General features: G+C 46.3%; 1 protein-coding gene across 1 annotated transcript in view; it reads right to left on the minus strand.

Moving 5' to 3' along the window:
* The window catches only part of FBXW4 (F-box and WD repeat domain containing 4), a 55,315-nt gene that overhangs the window by 4,349 nt on the left and 32,653 nt on the right, over positions 1 to 18,313 (minus strand). The window contains exon 6 of the mRNA XM_009638108.2: positions 10,010 to 10,075. Within this exon, the coding sequence (XP_009636403.1) occupies positions 10,010 to 10,075 (66 nt within the window). The remainder of the gene's footprint in view (positions 1 to 10,009; positions 10,076 to 18,313) is intronic.

Here is an 18,313-nt window from a genome sequence, read left to right on the forward strand (position 1 = left end):
CAAAAAGAAAAAAAAAAAAAAAAAAAAAAAAAAAAAGAAAAAAAAAAAAAAAAAAAAGAAAAAAAAAAAGATTGGCAAGATTGGCTTCTCTCTATAGGCAGCAAAGCAGCACAGATACTCAGATACTCACAAGTTACTGCAGCAAACCTTGCTTTGCTGGTTTGTTAATCAGTTAAACTCTCCTGCCCCAAGAATAGGTCAACCAAAGCAGCTTTCAACTGGGAGGTCCAGCCCCTGCCTACAGCAGCAGTCCTTTAGCAGTTTACAGAAACAATGCATTAGTTGCTACAGTGAAGCATTTATAATCTGACACCAGGGGAAAATCATACAGTGCTGTACACTGGGCACGCAAACCAAAAAGACCTAAGTATTCTGGCATCAGCACACTTAAGTTGATAAAGATGCAGAACACTATTAATACTTCCCCTGTTTTTCAGCAGATTAAGGTGTCTCTGGACCAGCTACCATCATGCCAGGCTAGCACCACGTCCCTGAAGCATACGCAGCCATGCTGGGAAGGGAGCTCTCTGCCACCATAACTCTCCCAGCTTTGGGATCACAAGTTAGCGCCCACAAATCCATCCAGTCTTCATTATCCCAAATACCCCATGCCCTCAAACCCCAGTCCCCAACATCTAATCCTTAATAACCCATAAAGGATCATGATAACCCATCAAGGGGCAACAGAAAAGCAGTAGATACACCAGCACAACAATGACACTTTTCTAACAACTTACATGGGCAGAAGACATCTACTCAATGAGGGACAGAAAGAGATGTGATAGCGATCTTGAACCTTGTTTCTCATCAGCTTGCAGAGATCACCAGCACCACCCAAATGCAGCAGGGAACAGACTTCTGCTTTCCTCTGCGGGCGCTTTTTCACTCTGCACCAAAACACCTTCCAAAAACCAGGTAGCTGATCCTCAGCACTTCAGAGGCTAGGGTGCCCTGTCCTTGTTATGCGCTATGAAGGTTAGTCAGTGAGTAACTGTGAAAAGCAAGACCAAGCATGGAAGGTCCACGCCACCTCCCCACCGTGCCCTGGTCCCTCCAGCAGAAGCAAGTATTCCTCCTCACCCCAGCAATATGAAGACAAGCTAAGATCAGCCATGGTAGAGCCCAGATGGTCTGTTTCCAGATAATCCATGGGATGCTGCTGTCACTAAATTAGAGCCGTATACAGCCTCCCAAAGCCACAGCGCTTATTTGTGTGACCATAAAAAGCTCAGGATTTCCCTGTGACCTTGCTGATAGCAGGAGTCCAAAATAAGTCCACACCTCCCTTCCTGTACCCTGCCCATTTGCTTGCAGGTCTTGGCCAGCTGTCTCCAATACACATGAACTATACTCCAAAAGCTGGAATGAAACAATAAACACTTTTGTCCCCACCCTCAATTTCTGGTCATCCCAATTCACTAGAATTGATATTATACAAATATGCAGATTCTAGGAAACTGCTGAATTCAGAACATCTGCTGAAAAAAAAAAAAAAAAGAAAAAAAGAGAGATGTGCGAAATTGAGGACATACTCATTTGCTCTGGAAACCTCATCTGTGAACTGTGATCATCCATCAAAGAGGAGAAGCCATTGCACATAAGCGGGTGACTATTCAGAAACCAAGCAAAGCTCTAAAACGGTATTTTAGCCCCAATAACTACTCGCAACAAGCCAGTTGGGAAGTATTTACTTTTAAAAAAAAAAAAAGTGGAAAGAGCACTGTTCAGTTCAGAACAGTGGGATATTTGAGCTGAGTATCAAACAGAGAAAGGAAACAAAATCCATTTAAAAATAGTTATCCAGAGAGCAGCATTTGCACAACTTCTGTCATCTGAACACCAAAATGAAGAGCTGAGCTGTTGTTTCTTCCAGGTGCTTCACAACAGCAGCTGAGGCACCCAGGGGATGCCGCAGCTTATGCTAAGAAAGGAAAGGCTTGGTCAAACAACATCTATAATGTAAGCAGGGAAAAGCATAGATTCTTGGCAAAATTATTCTTCACAGTTATCCTACCCCAAGGTTACCCCTGTGTTTAGCCAAGGCTACTAATTCCTGCAGGGAGATGTGGGATTGGCTTTGGGAATTTTGAGGGAGCACCTCCATGTGAAATGGCTCAGAGATTGCTGTTTTAAGTGGTTTTCAGGAGAAATGCCTCTCTCAGCTTCCTCAGTGCAGCTGAAGGGATTTGAGGCAGTAGGGGGGAATGACACCAACGATGGTTTGAGTTGTGTCAGGGGGGAGAGACAGAAGAGGGAGTTTTGCCTTCTTTTCTTCTGCTTTCTCTGAATTGGCCCACACACGCTTTAAATGGTCCAATAAAAAGATACAATTTCTTTACCTTTCCAGCTCTGGGACCCTGTGAGTTTTTGTTGTTCGGGTTCCCATAAGGTTAAGTTCAGAGGATAAACTGACACGCTGGGCTATGGGAAAAAGCCAGTTTTTTCAAATAAAGCCACAACGGTGCAAAAGAGACCCTGCTGGGGCTTTTATTTGGGAAAACAAACAGAAATGGCACCAAGCCCTTCTGCTTTACGAACCAATTTAACTATAAAACCAATGTTCTCCCTCTCGGGGGTGAGGAGGGGAGAGAGACAGGACATGACAATAGTCCAAAACCTTGGGGGGAAAAGAAAAAAAAAAAGAAGATAGGACAAAAAAGGTTGTCTGTCCCCTTTTCTTTCTTGTCCATGGCTCCTTTTCTTAGCACACGTGTGTTCTTGTAAAAACGATTAGATTGCAATTTGTATAACATGGTGACCCCCAAATTCAGACATTTAACCCCTTTTCTCTGCAAAGAATGTCAAGAATGTCTTCTCTGTCTTTCTTTCCAACGGGAGGAGTAGGGGGGAATTCTCTCAAACTGTGATTTCTTGGGGGAAGAGAAAAAGAGGGAGGCGAGGAAAAGAAGCAGGGAATTCTCAAAGCCTCTCGCCTTTCGCCCCACTTGTGTGGGAACAGGCGGCTGCATTGCTCCCTTTCTGGACAGAGCTCTGCAGGTCTCCTTTAGTGGGGAGACAAAAAAATGGAGAGTCCAAATCAAAACAAAGCCATCTGTTTAAATGAGCTACCGCTAGCCAGTGGCAGAGGGGGTTCCTCATTCACTCCTTCCCATTCTTCTCTCTTGCCTCTGTTGATTCTCTCTCAACCCAGGGAAAAATAAAGATTGCTTTTGCTTTGGCTCAGAGGGATGAAACTGATTGATGCGCTTGGAGTGTCCAGCCCCCACCCACGCTCTCCGATTGTTCGAGGCCTTGTAAAGTTGTCATAAATACGCCTGAACAGGAGTGCAAAGGCCACAGCATGCCCTGGACATGCACACATCCAAAGGGCAGGAGCTGGCCTCTTGCTCATCTGTAGCGAGACAGGGCGAAGACTGCCATGGGGAGGAAAGGATTTAGGATAAACACCTGTATGTTCTTCCTCCTACAATGGTTTTACATTTAGGTTAAGATCCACCAGAACCCTCTTAACAAAAGGAAGGCAGAAGATGCCCAGCTTATGTGAGAGGGTTCAGAAAGACGGTGTTAAAAAAAACAACCAAACCCAGGAATCAGTAAAGAACCACAAGGCCCCAGATGGTTTTGAGAACACATGCATACCATGGGAAATACACTGCACAGACAAGACTGAAACTATCTGTTATAGACAAGAGACAGAGCTCTGAACGCAACAGTCTGCTAAAAGGAACAGTCACCTAAGATACCGCCACTCAAGAGGCTCCCTGCAGCAGCAAGCTTTCTCCAGCACTGGCTCTAGTAGTTGGCCATAGGCCTGGTGTCCTGCTTCTAACAACACCCAAGATCTCAGAGCAAGGGAATCAAATCCTACAGTTCAGAGCTGCAGAACTAGGGTAGGAAACTTCCTTCTGGCCTTGTCAAATAATTACTTCATGCCTGAAGTGGTGTGTATGTGGTCTTGCTGCTCAAGTCACAAGTGGGATTGCCAGCTCCACGAAGACCTGCTTTTCCCTTTTGCTTAGATCTACATCCGAACTCTCCATCCTACCTACCTTACTGCAGAGGGAGTGGTTCCCAAGGACCAAATTAGAAATCCAAAGACTGTCATCAGGCCAAACTGATTTAATATGAAGAGGCCAAGAAAGGGTTCACCTGAAGGCTAGAATTCCCCTACAACAGACCCCAAGCCTGTCATCTCACCAACCCTTTTTCCTTTGAATTTCAGGAAGAAGGCACAGCATTTGTGTTCCTGATTAACCAAAGTACATATAAATGGGAATACCCAGAACTAATGCTTTAAGAAAAGTAACCAAAGCTATCTGTGGATGGGATGGGGAAACAGCACAGCAAAAACCAAGCAGGACAGCCTTAGGAAAAGAGAATGAGCAGCCATCTGGGAAAGGGCAACTACCTGTGGATCATCCCACTGCAGTGAGTAGACGCAGTAGAAGGCACACATTTGCATTCCTGATGTAAGCACAGCCCAGAAAGCTGTTTAGCTCACTGTTAGACCAGTTTTAGATTGGCTGTTGTGTTTTAAAACTGTGTTCAGCCAAGACAGAGATGCTGAGGAAGAAACCCAAGCCTGAAAGGAATACAGAACCTCTTTCCCACAAAGCCTGGAGCGAGTTTCCTTGGGAAAAAAAAAAAAAAAAAAAAAAAAAAAAAGATACTTGGCATTGTGAATCTATAGAAAAACAGGGCAGGAGAGAGGATTCTGCATCTACAGCATGGTATTATGATCCTTCTGCCCCCCCCAATCCTGTGAAACTGTTATCAGTGCCAGAATAATATTTGCTATCGCTTGTCTCACCTGTTACTGGAGAGATCCACCCACTTCTCTGTGACAGGATAAATCCAGTTTAAATGCCTCCCCACACTTCTTGGAGTCAGTTACCTTTCCTTCCAATCTAGCAACTCCAGTTCTGAATCCATTTGCTCCCCTTCACCCAACAAACTCCTTTTGTTATTAAATTAGAGGGTCTCAAATTTGTTTAAACCTTGGAGTTCAAAGCTGCAGAGAGAATGGTCTTCTACAGAACTTGTTTTAGAACACAATGCTAAGAAGTCTGCTTGTACATCTTGGGCCAAGCTTCTACATTAAAAGCCTTTGTTGAAAACATTTAGCAAGCTTTACAACCAAGAACTAGATCTGCAGATTCTCATTTCATTTATCTACTTCCACACATTAAAAAAATCTGAGCACAACACAACGCGAAGCCAAGAAGGACCGGATTTAAACAAGAAAGCATCAGTATTGATCAGCTAACCAGGGTGTTCAGTGCTACACACTGTAACTGTCAAATTGCACTCGCTGTTTAAGAACAGCACAGGGAGCCCAAGTTCTAAAGCTCTCCCTCCTTGTTGACAATCGCTCACCTTCACTCACTCAATGGTTCTAAAAAGCCACCAAAGTGGATGCAGATCAACATATGCTGAAATTTGAAAGACAGCAACTAATTCTTGCCCACCCCACTGCACAAGCAGATGTAACCTAGCAAGGGTCCCATGGAAGCGCATACCAGAGATCAAGCAGCAGCAAGTTAGCAAACTTCAGCCAGCTGCTTATGATGGTAATGCTCGTGCTGGCTCTCAGAAAGAAAGAACACAATGCAATAGCACTAGAGGCAAATACGGATTACTAACCTGTTCAGCAGCTGCCTGGCTACCCTGAAAGACTCCCTCCCCACCCCTCTGCTGAGGGCATCAGCCACACACCTGAATCTCCCTTCTCCTCCACTCCCATGAATCCTCTACCTCCCACCTCCCCAAAACTTGCAGACATCAAAGGCACTTGCCTTGAACACCTGAAGAGCAGGGGGGCCTGATGGTCAAGAAATGCAACTCTGTATCTTCCCCTTCCATGCACTCTCTATTTTTTTTTTTCCCCCATCCCTTTGAAAAAGGTGGCAGAGATAAATGGAGAACAAAGAAACAAGAAAAAGCCACAGCTTTGGCCCACACCCTGCCTATTACTTAAGGGGGAAGGAACTCTTCCAAAAGAGGAGGAAAAAAATGTGCTCAGACACAATGGCTCAAAAGGCCAGGCAGCAAACCGGGCCACTTTGTACTGCTAACAAGGGAAACCTAATTACAGGAAGAGGGCAAAGAGGGACAGATAAAAGGGATACAAAATTTCAACATCTGTTGCCATAAAGGGATAAGAAGTGGGGAAACGCAAAGTGTCAGTTTGGTGTCAGTGACGGCGTAAAGCCACTTTCAAAGGGCTCAGGAGAGGGAGAAAAACCGAACAAGAAATTAGAGGGTTCTTAAAAAAAAAAAAACCAAAAAAACAAAAAAACCACTGCCAAAAATGCTTTCAAAAGCGGGGAGGAGATGGACAAAGACTGGATATTTAAAAGGCAGAGGATCTGGGGTGGCTTGCAGGGCACAGCTAACTTTGGCTCAGTTTTCACAACAGCTCTCATGCCCTGCATCTGTCATGTTCTGTCACAGGAAAGGACAATGTAGGACTTGTGCATTCAAAGTGTTTACAGCATGAGGACTACCATGCCAGACAGACCACTGGTCCATTTCAAACAACGGGCTTGGCAGAACAGCTCTGAGAGTTGCTGCAAAGCGACCTCTGGAGTAGCCTACCTTATGGAGAAGCATCCTGGAGGCAGGGGTGTTTGTCACCTAAAGACATGCAGACCACCAAGACAGGCTGGGGAGCAACAGTTCTCCACAGGCAAATGACAAATGCTGGCCTTGGAGCTGTTGCCAGTGGTGTGTCACCCTCGTCTCCCAAGGAGTTTAAAATCCCAAAGGAGAAAGGAGGTGGGAAGAGAAAGAAACAGGAACACGATCTGAAGAAAGTTTCCTTTTCTCTTGCTTGGCTTTAATTGGCTGCTCTGATGAGCCACACGCTACCAATGGCAGATGAGACAGGAAGGTCTGAGCAGAGAAAGGCAAAAGGAAGCAGAGGTACCTGACCTGCAAGAGGGACAGCTACCATCATATCCCTCACTGGCACAGAGGGACAAGGGGACTTGCAAGAGGCCAAGGAGTCAGCAAGGCCTGATTCTTAATGCAAGGACACAGGTTAGTATCCTGTGGTCCATACTACCAATTGGTCTCCTTCCCTATGCAGACCTCTAATCACAAGTCATTCACAGCCCCCCTCCACACACACACCTTGATCCTGAGTGGCAGTAAGTGCACAGGAACTTCCCCACATCTAAAAGCAATCAGCTGGCACACTGTAGCATCTGTGGGATGAGATATGTCCTCCAGAGGTGAGCTAGCGAGCTTCAAAAGCATAAGAAAAAAAAGAAACCCTCCTTCATTACAGGAGAAAGGGCCAGGTGTAGTAGCAGCTGGAATTTCAGCCATCAGAGACAGTGTCTTGGCATTATGCGGTCATTCCCCTGCTTTAGACTCCCCTTGACAATTGCTTGTTGCTGCCTGTTGCGGCTTTGATCCAACGCCATCATCTCAGCAGAGTCAGAAATGAAAGACAGTTGTGGGGGTGGGATGCAGCAAGAGGCGTTTCCTTTCCCCACTAAAAATTTCCTCACTGCCAAACCCAACCAAGCCCTTTTCAAAGCCCAGAACATGCTTCCAGGTGAAGACATTATCCCCTTCCTCTTGGAGGGATGAGAATGGCTGCCCCAGGGTCAGGGAACAGTGAAGGTCATAAATACGAAATCATACCATGACCAACAGTTACAAGCACCAGCCAAGGACTTATCTGGCCTGGAACTAAGGAGATCAGTACACAAAAGGTTATTTAAGCTTTAAATCCTTTTGTAGCATGTTCCAGCTCTCAGCTGTTGGGGAAAAAGACCACCTACCCCAAGGGAAGAGAATGCCACAGAAACTGCTGCAATGTTACCTACACCCCCTCACAGTCCCCCCAGAAAACACCCAGCTAACTGAACTAACTGGTCTTGGACAGCACTAAAACATCTAAGTAGTGCTACGGATCCTGTAGTTTTAAAGAACACACCTTAAGCATTGGTCTATCCTGCTTCATTTTTTTGATAAAGCAGAATCCAGGCACCTTCTCTTAGAGATAATGTCCTTGCCACATTCAGCCTCTGCGGGTCAGACTCTGGCCCTTTTGTAGAATCATAGAATCACTTTGGAAAAGACAAAGTCACAAGGAAGGGGTAAGCAGCAAACTCAGGGCGCCTGGCTCTATCTACCAGATGTTATCAGGACACATGGGGCACAGGAAGAGCTTTTCAGTCCCAAGTAGCTCCAATATTTTGAGTTTCCATGCCACACTCCCACTTCTGGAGCCTGACCATGCACAAGCCTCAAAGAAAGAAACAGCAGTTCCCTACAAGATCATTTCTGGCAACCACTGGAGCCTTTGAGAATGAATCCAAAGCTCTGCTGGGAAGAAAAACAGTTTGTGGAGAAGTCAAGACCTGGAAGGACAGCTCTGTACTCCCTTTCTATGAATGATCACATCAAGCTTCACGTGCTAGTGTCCCAGCCATGCTCCCTACTCAGTCTCTTGCCCTGCACGTGCTGACAAGACTCCCAGCTCACACACAGGTCCCCGGAGAGGAAGAGACCCAGTGGCATGGTGCATTCCAGCTGTGACAGGTGAAGAGGGAAGAATAAGTCTGACACTTCAGCCATTGCAACAGAGGCCCAGTGGCCTAGGTTGCCTTGGCTTTTTATTTGCCTGTCACTCAGGCTTTGACATTATTGAAAGATCAAACTCCGTTGTGCCTGTTCATTACCTTAATCCTATTTTCTACACAGCTTTATTATCTCTTCAGGCTTCCTTGGGAAAGGCTGTCAGAGAGGCTGGGGCAGGGGGGAGAGGGTTGCCTATCTCCTCACCCCTGTCAGATGCCTCTATTCAAGAACAGTCAGAAGACTTGATGGGCAGGGGTATCACAGCATAGCCTGCATCCTTCTGGGGTACTCCAAAGGCACCATTGGACTAAGTCACCAAGACACATGCACCACAGCTGAATGCTCTGGCACTGTCTTTCCTGCTCTAGTTTTTCCTTTGTGGAATGCATCCTTTGCAAAGTCTTTATTTTTATTACTTCAGAGAAAAAAAAAATTATTTATATTTGTATTTGATGCAGTTGACTCAGACAATCTAAACAACAGATTAGAAGGCAATTGGCATCAGATCAGCCCTGCATCCACACCAAATCCTCCTCTACCTCCTTTCTCCAAATACAGCTCTGCTGACACCCTTCAAGGCCCCTTCTGACACTGCCCCCCTCTCTCCCCTCCCAAAGCCCACCAGCTCACCTCAATCCTGATGGCACTCTCTTGATAATCTGTGCTGTGCCACTCCTACCCAGAGCATACCTGTTCTGGGAAGCTGAGCTGTCATTCAATAATCCTGCCAAATATTTGCTAACTGTCCATCACTACACAAAGACCCTCAGGCTAAGAGTTTCAAATTTGTCAGCAGTTGAGTTTTCACGTCAGGATTTGAGCCCAACATTTCCCCAGTTGCTAAGGTCAGCACCTTCACTGAACAGGAACTACTCAATGGCCCCAAATCAGAGGCTATGGCAATTAACCTCCTCGATGCTTATTAAGACAGAGAGAAGACAACATACCTAAGTCACTTCCGTAGATAACCTGTCGCCACCCTCTCACCTCCCTGAGCTACCAAGAAACACCAGCCAGGACAAGATGACTGTAGAGCCTATGGTTCCCTCTGGCTTCTGAGCACCACAGACAAGTGGGTGAACTGGAGGATGCAGATCACCTTCCTCACCCCTCTGGCTCAGGCTGAAGCATCAACTGAGACAGATGAAAAAGATGGTGTAGTGGGTGTGTTCTGACCGTACACAAGTAATGGAAAGAAACCAGCATGGCTGTGCCATCAACTAGAAAAGCTGGAAAAAAAGTTGAGCTGCTCCTTACTGAACAAGAACCACCCCCCACATATGCCTTTCCATACAGGTTTTTTCTGTCCCCCCTCCATCCCACAACTCATGTTTAAACATCCCTTGCTTACATGGACTAAAAGAATGATTTTACAGCATCTCCAATATTGCATTTCTCATTGTTACTCACTTTTCTCGTCAAGTCCCTCCCTGTAACCTGGAAGCTCACTCACCTCTCAAGGTCCCAGATTCTCAGGGGCGAGGTGTGTCCACAGCAGGCTGTCCCCGTCACAAATGAGCTGTTTAAAAAAAACCAAGCAAACAAAAAAAAAACAAAACACCACTTACTAATCCTCATGTTCTGAAGAAACAGTGCATGAGCAAGACAGAGAAAACAGGCTACAAGACAGACTTTGAATTCTGGTTCAGGACTATTCCAGCATGTTCCTCTGCATTTCATAAGGGGCAGGCAGCAGCAAAGGGAGAGGTGCTCCAGAGCCCTCAATAGCTGAGCTTCCCAGATGGAGCAGGTCACAACTGCAGAGAGTTAGCAAGACATAAAGATGTATTTGCATATGCAAAAGGAAAACCTAAAACAGGAGCAGTGGTAAATTGCAACAACATTTTCAAAACAGTTAGCACAGTACTCAGCACGTTTCATATACAGTCTGTGCTGTAAAGCTGCAGAAGGACCCCATGGAAAATTCCCTGTTACTTCCTACTTCATGTCTCGCTTCTGTTTGTTGGCAACTTCTGAGCACAATCACGAATTGGCTGCAGCATCACAGGCCTAACGAATCACAGAATAGAGGTCTCCGATCCAGCCTGCTCGAAGCAGGGCCAATTTCAAAGCTGGATCATGTTGTCCTCCCCAGTGCTCAAGCACTATTAGAGGCAGCAGAGCTCTCCTGCAGCAATATTTGGCTCAGTTCACACTCTTCAGCAGGGTCCATTCCAACGTCCTCTTTGGCAATGCTATGTCCCTGCTGCACATGCTGGCTCCAGAGGTTGCCTGACATCCACTGGCCTCAAACTAGTTGATAAAACAGGAACAAATCCTTAAAATCATGCAGCAGGAACACGGGTGCTGTGGCTCTCCACACCACACTGCTTGTTTTGTGCCAACTTCCTATCCTCAATCCAAATAAGAGAAAGCAGCTCATACAAAGATTTCTAATTAAGCTATAAATGACCTCTCACAAAGCCACATTTATTGCAGCTACCGAGAATAAAATGCCAAAACTATGTTTAAGTCATTGCAACAAGGATAGCACAAATGCAGGAAAAGGAGCTTGCTTTAAATAAAAGCCAGTTCTATGCTTTGCCTAAAAATCTTTTGCAGCATGAGACGGGGCTGATTGATAGCTGAAAGAGGACAGAAAATAAGGAAACAATGTCATGTCTGTAAAAATAGCAGTTTTTAAACATTTCTTTGATCCTCTACAACATTCTTCCTTTGGAATTCAGAAGGTGTCTCCAAGCCTCTACTGTACTAGGAAAGGATTCTTGCAGCTTCCTTGACTTCTGTGAGAAGCACTACTGCTGGTGTTACAAGGCACCCAAAGTGGTAAACATGCACTCGACTCAGTCAAAGCCAGAGAAGAGCCACGTGGAAGCAGGGCCAGAACTCGGGACTCCTACTCCTAGCTCTGTAGTTCGGTTGAGCAATTGGTTTCTCCAAATCACAAGGCCAAAGCAGCACTGCCAATACACTCTGCAAAAGAGGCACGCAGATAACATCAAGCAATCTCAAAGAGCTGCAGGAACCAAGGAAGAGCTGCAGCTACCAAGGCCCTCTTTTTGCTGGCTCTATACCACCTAACCAAACTCCTGGAGGGGTCCACAAGTCCTGTGACCCTTAGCTGCCCTTTAGGGCTAGTCAAGGCCTGCAGCACCAGAGCTATTTCAAAGTCTCTCCAACCAGCCTGTCTTACATGCAAAATCCCAAGTTCATTGGCAGTCCACATGCAATTGGCCCAATGCACCTGTAGCACAGGGAGCTCTGCACAGATGCTGCAGGGTGCACACATTCTTCTCCATGGAAGTCCCTGGCCAAAGTCTGAGAGTCTAAGGAAAAAATAATTCCTGTTGCTGTGCAGCAGCCATAAGGACCAATTAAGAAAGCATGCAGCATTTCATATTTAGAAACAGGGTTTCTGCTCAGTATCTGCCTTCTCTCCACCATAGTGCAGGACAAGAGGGAACATTTCCCTTTTGCCAACAGCTCCCATCTCAGAGGAAAACAGGTAAGAGACACCCACTCTGACAGCTTACCGGTCAAACCCCATGTCTGGAAAGCAGCACTTTGGTCAGGGAGTCCCTCAGCTACAAAGCTAGGTGTTGGGTTCTGTCCCTCCCTCCCCAAACATAATCCATTAATAACTACTAAAGCCAATTACCGTGGTTAGAAACATAATAGCAGTCAGGGAGTCAGTCAAGCAGGCAATTGGGTGCTTAAGATTTTTCTTTTGGGGGACAAACTGACTATCCCAGCAGAGAACGCCCTCACGTGGGAGACAGGCCCCTTTGTGCAGAAGGTATGCACAGGGCTTTGATGGTTGCCACAGGTCTAAATTAGCATGGAGGCACACCAACAGGGAGAAAAAGGTGGGAGGAACAGCAAGGTCTAATCCCCGCTCATGCTGTCAGTTCTGGACTCAGCTTTCTCCCCTCAGTCCTTACCCCCCAACCCTCCAGAGAAAAAAAAAAAAAAAAATAGCATTAGATGAAGAGATTTCTCTCCAGCATCACATACAGGCCTCAGGGCCACAAACAAGTCTCTTCTGGGTAAAGCTGACTCCATTCAGTCAACAGGAATTTTGTCTCATACTTCAGCAGGTTCAGGTTTGCAAGCCTTATCTTTAACAGGCTGGAGCCCATTAGCAAGCAAAGATAAGACTTCTCCCAGAAGAGCGGGGCACCTTCACTGCCAGGATTAGAAAGCAGCATTCACAAGACATGCACAAGAAGTGGTGCCAGTGAGAAAATGTCAAAGCAAAAGGGCAACACAAGTCAGCTTTTGTAGGTATAAAACAACATGCAAATTGGAGTTGAACACATAAAGGTTGGCTCCAAAACTTCTGAAACATCCCTCAGTGGAACTGAAGCCTTCTACCAGTCTTGCTTCTTTCAGTTTACCTTCAACGAGGCTTTTTGTCTACCGAAACACAGAGCACACACCTCTGACCTAGAGAAGCACAACCTCTTCACAACTGTTCTTGCCAGCTGCTCAAGAGAAACAACTCAAGCTGAGTTACTAGCTTAGCGAGTGTCATTTATTTTGCCTACAATGCTTTCAGGAGCCAGAGAGACTGAGAGACTAGATTGGGAAAAGGAGAGCACAAGACGACCTCTGCATATTACTGCAGGGATGATCCATCTCTCGGAAGTGTATATTACTGATGTACACAGACACTGACCAGATGCATCTACATGCTACATAAAAACTGCTATGTCCAAGCATCAGATGGCCTTGGTGATGCAAATTCCTTTCTCCGCTAAGCTTTCCTCTGCCCTGTGAAAGCTGCTGGGTACCATGACTATAAGCTCCCTCCAAAAGGCTCCCCTGATGGAAAAATGAGCACCATTGCATGGCTTCCATAACAGGGCATGTGATCTTCACAGGGATCCCCCAGAAGATAAAAACAAGCAAGCCAACACAGCATTTCCATCTCTGCTGTACCAGGAAGGAAAGGATTTTGCAGAGAATTGAGACACACATACTTCATATACAGCATGTTTTTGTTGTCCAAAGCAAGGCATTTTCCAACTCATCTGATACTCTGATGTTCTCGTTCCCGTTTGAAACTCTCTACTGAGGAGGGGGAAAAAAAAAAAAAAAGGAAACAAAAACCCTGCTTCTCCTGAAGCCAGACTTTCTCTGTGCTACAGAAGAGACATTTCATTAGAGATTGGCCCCCCACAATAGAAGCTGGGGCAGGGAATGACAGAGAACACACATCCTGGCAGTGCTGTTGGAAGAAACACATGAACTTTTCTCCATCTGACTGACTTGTGGTTGTTGAAGATCCCATGGCATTTCTGGCAACAGCAGTAGTGCTCTGGCTACAGTCCAGCTGCAATGATCCCACGCCTGCTCCCAAGGTGCCAGCTACACAGTTTCACCCCACCTGTAGCATCCCTCTTTACCCCATCCTGTACAGAACATTGTCAGATATGGATGAACCAGAGAGAAAGAGGTAGCTGCCCATCAGCCCTTTTGGAAAGATGCTGTTTGCTATGAGGCTTGGCAACAGTCTCAGCTCCAGAGATACAAATCCCATTTTACAATACACACCTTCCTCACTGTCAACCCAGACTTCAGACCAGGTACTGCCTGAGCTGGGAAACCTGCAATACAGTCATTGAAGGAACCTGGGTGAAACAGGCCGTTTCCAACCTCTTTAAACTTCCCCCGTGCCCCAGGCTTGCGCCCTTCCCCTGTACTGTAAACAGATTGCTTCTCAAGTCCTGTTCTGCTCTTCGGGGATTTCAAATCCAGAATCTGCTTGACACGTGCAAGAGCCTGTTCCTTCCTGCTCGCGCGCTCCCCCACCCCCTGGAATTGGACATCGTTGTTCCATTTTGGAGACTATTATATACGGAGACTCATTGGACTGGGAAACAAAGAAGTTATTACTTGACAGAGCCCTGCAGCTGGGAATGTGGAAGGCGGGGGGAGAGGAGGGGGAGCACCAAGGGAGATAGGACCGGGGCGGGGGGGTCTGGTAGCAGCATTATGAAAGCAATCAACAGAAAGGACAGCTCAAAGATGGGAAACATCTTTTTTAGAAAGTCTCAAGTGAGATGAGAAAAGGAGGAGAGAAAGCAAGTCCAAAACGGAGAGCGGAGAAGAGAGAAAGCAGTTGGTGCCGACGGTGCCATGGGTTAAACACACGGGTCTGTGGGTTTGTGTAGCCTTTGATTCAGCACTGACACGCTTTGGCAAGGGAGGCCACCGGAGCTGTCAAATCCTTCACCAACGTGCCCATCAATTGTATTCAGCTCTCCCCGACCCGCACTGGCATTTTAATTACTGTTGGGTAAACTAATTTGTACAAATGAAGGCAACTCTGCCTAATAGAATATGCAAGCTCTCTGACCTCTGACAGGCGATGACACAAGATACAAAGGAGGCAGAGGAAGGCTTTTTACCAGAGCCTTATTACTCTCTATTACTCCAATTAGTTAAGCTCCAGTGCTCCTAATTGGGGGAAAAAATTGCAATTAAATCAATTTTTGATGGGCTGAAAGTGGGTTACCGAACCGCCCTGCCTGTGAAACACTGATATTATAGCAGCAAAGGTCAAAGTCTTTGTCGGCACCTGTAGGGCCCCCACCTCCCCTCTCTAGGCCCCTCTGTGCCCCCCCCTAACACACACACGCAGCTCGCTAAGGCGAATCATTAGAACATGTCATGTCTTATCCCGGCCGCCACCATCCTGCTAACCTCATCAGTTGACATCATTACGGAAGGTAACTCCTCCAGCATGAATACAGTGCTAAGGTCACACAAACTTGATGGAGCCCCTGCTGAAGAGCCCAGGAGGCTAGGGAGCAGATGAAACAGTAAAAACATTGTGAAGGGGAGAGGAGGGGGTCAGAAATTCAGCGCAGGGAGTTTCGGCACCTCCAGCACAAGGCTTCTCCAACAGACCAGATACACACAAAGGGAGGGAGACTGAGATAGCACGGGGAAGCAGGTGCTCCTTCCCCGCTGGCATTTAATTTGCAGGAAGAAGAAGAAGAGAAAAAAATAAAGCATCAGTTTAGCATTTTCTTCTCCATGAGAAAGCAGGCATCACAAACATCCACGGAGTTCCACCTACATTGACTCAGGCAATGCTGGACAAAGCCAGGATTGGGTGGTCATGCAGGGCTGGCGTTGCCCCCTCGCTGGCCCAGACCAATCCCCGTTAGCCCTACTTTGTGCCTCTCGCAGGATGACCAGAGAACTGAACCAGGCACCTTCAGTATCTCACCAGTAAGTCAGGACAGCTGGGTTATACGCTAACAGCTCAGTAACCACAAATGGAACAAAAATCAGCAGGTAAGGCAGTTGCACCAAAAGTCCGGCCACTGTTAATGGGCCAGAATTACAACTTTCCAGGAGAGGGAACGTGGGGAGTGGAAGGCTATTTAAAAGAGGATGAGATTGAAAAAGCTGAAGAAGCCAATGACACATGATATAACTGCCCAAAACCAGAAACACAAGTGCAGGTTGCATCCAATTTACTACAGCTCTACAATATCCCTCTGACTTTTAGCTCCAGGCTGTCTTCTCATATTCTTCAGTGCTCAAGAGCCTTCCCATCCTCCAGTCCTGCGTACCACGCTCCTCCCGCATCCCTACCATGCAATGCTTCAGCTCCAGATCTTCAGTGCAAGGAAAAGAAGACAAGGTCCATCAAACTGACTTAAACTTTTTCCATCTGTGCTGCTGGCTACTGTTCTAGGCTCTTCACACATTGCACTTTTTTAAGGCCTGGTTTCAGGAGTCTACTGGCAGTCTCCTTGGGTCCCTGTAATACTCCAGACTCAGCACAAAGAAGAGCTTCTAGAGTGCTCTGGAGCTGAGCTTGTATTTAGGCCCAACTGCTTGCATGCATGTAAAATAGTATTTGGACTCAATAACAGGACTGAGCTCACCTGAGGAAGAAGAGACCCACTGCAGCATATCTGGAAGCAAACGACCAGGCTTGTTCCACAAACAGACTGGAAAGCACTGGCATTTTTGCTACTGCTTTCTTGAGCCTGGTGTTCATGCCGCAGCATCCCTCAAGGTGTCAGCTAGCTCAGGGTTGAACTGTGCTCCTGATATTCATTGTAAATTGCACACAGAGAAGATACAGAAGAGCTCTGCCACTCCCCACCAGGGACTCAGCACAGACTGAAAACAAAATATGTAAAGACAACTGCATGAACGCCACAACATTTACAACCACTGCTGCTCCAAGAGGAAATGTCATGCTCTGGCAAAGGAGCACCGGTGACACAGGCATGGACAGACAAATAACTCACTTGCATGCTGCCTCGAGCCTCAAGTGGACCACTGGAAAGTGGTCCCCAGAAAGAAGGCATTTGCATTTTGTAGTAAAGGACACTGTAGAGATGCTGAGTTGAAAGAGCGAAGTCTCACATTTGAGGCAGAACTTCAGCACATTTGATAGAAGAAATGCTCATGTCATTGTCTCCCATGTCATTTACTGCATGCTTCAGGGTAGAGAAAATGTCAGCTTCACCTCTCCAACTCTATGCCTTGGCCTTTAACTTCATGTCTTCCTCCAGACTTCAGAGACCCACAGGCTAGAGAACAGAATAAGCCTTTAATATCCCCAAAGGCCTGATTCCCAACATGGTAGATGGATCACCCCTACACTAGCAAGTTGTTTAGCTGGTACCCAACCTGGACACTTCCATCTTGCTTTCACTGCTTTGCAGTTTCATCCCATATTGCCTGCCCAAGTCATCCCATAACCTTGTTCACTGTTCCTTCACCGGCGCTGCAGCAGGTTTTGTGAAAACAGGCAGCCAGATATAGAACATAATCCCCATTTCTGAAGAAAAACTGAGCTCAGTGACATTAAGACAGAGATTCCAGACAGGACAGACACATGCACACAGACCTCTTCCACACTGCAACACTGAACGGGAAATATCCTTTATTAGAAACTAGTGAGTCCACCTACAGAACAGTCCTGATGTTCCTAGGGCTGTCTGCATGCAAGTTTCACCCTCATCTCCCCAGTAATCCACGATACATGGTTTTAGAGAGAAGCAAATGTCCAGGACAGGACCACACTCAGATTAGCTCTGTAAAAGTTGATGAGGGTCCTGGGTGTTCCCATACAAGAGGGTTATTCAAACAGTGCTTTTCACAGCACTGCTGTCATTTTTCAGAACCTCAAACAGAATTGCCCTTGTGGCTGCACAAGTATTTCTACTGGGTTGATACCAGCCCTACTCCTTTATTAAAGGGAAAGGCTTGATAACCCATGTTTAACAGTGTAAAATACTTACTTGCATAGTATGTCCAACACTCCTCATCATCCTTCCTTGCTCCCCAAACTCTGGACTTGCCAAGCACAGAGAAGTTGTTCAATACAGAGGTCTCTGTACGAGAACTCACGCATCCCTAGCTCTCTCCAGACCCAGTTTAATCCCCAACTGATCCTCAAGTTATTACAGGAAAAAAGACACTCCTTAACCATAGAAGAAACATAATCCAGTATGTAAATTGGGCACTGGTCTGAACAACGTGTACCAAACATCAAGGAGGGCAGAAAGCCCATGCCAAAACCGTTTTGCCTCTGCATGCTTACCAGGCCTTTCTGTGAACAGAGCTCTCTTTGCAGGCATCCACTGGGGTTACATCCTGGAAGCCAAATCATAAAGAAACACAACTCTGCTGAGAAGCAACTTCTGAGTCTAAAAGCTGGGCTGTGCAAGAGATACAGTTCTCTATTCCTACCACAGTAAGCTTTCTGGGGGGAAAGAGAAGAAAACACAAAAAGGAAAAAAAAAAAAAAAAAAAAAAA

Source organism: Egretta garzetta, unplaced genomic scaffold, assembly GCF_000687185.1.
Source record: "Egretta garzetta isolate BGI_Z169 unplaced genomic scaffold, ASM68718v1 scaffold135, whole genome shotgun sequence".
NCBI classification, from domain to species: Eukaryota; Metazoa; Chordata; class Aves; order Pelecaniformes; family Ardeidae; genus Egretta; species Egretta garzetta.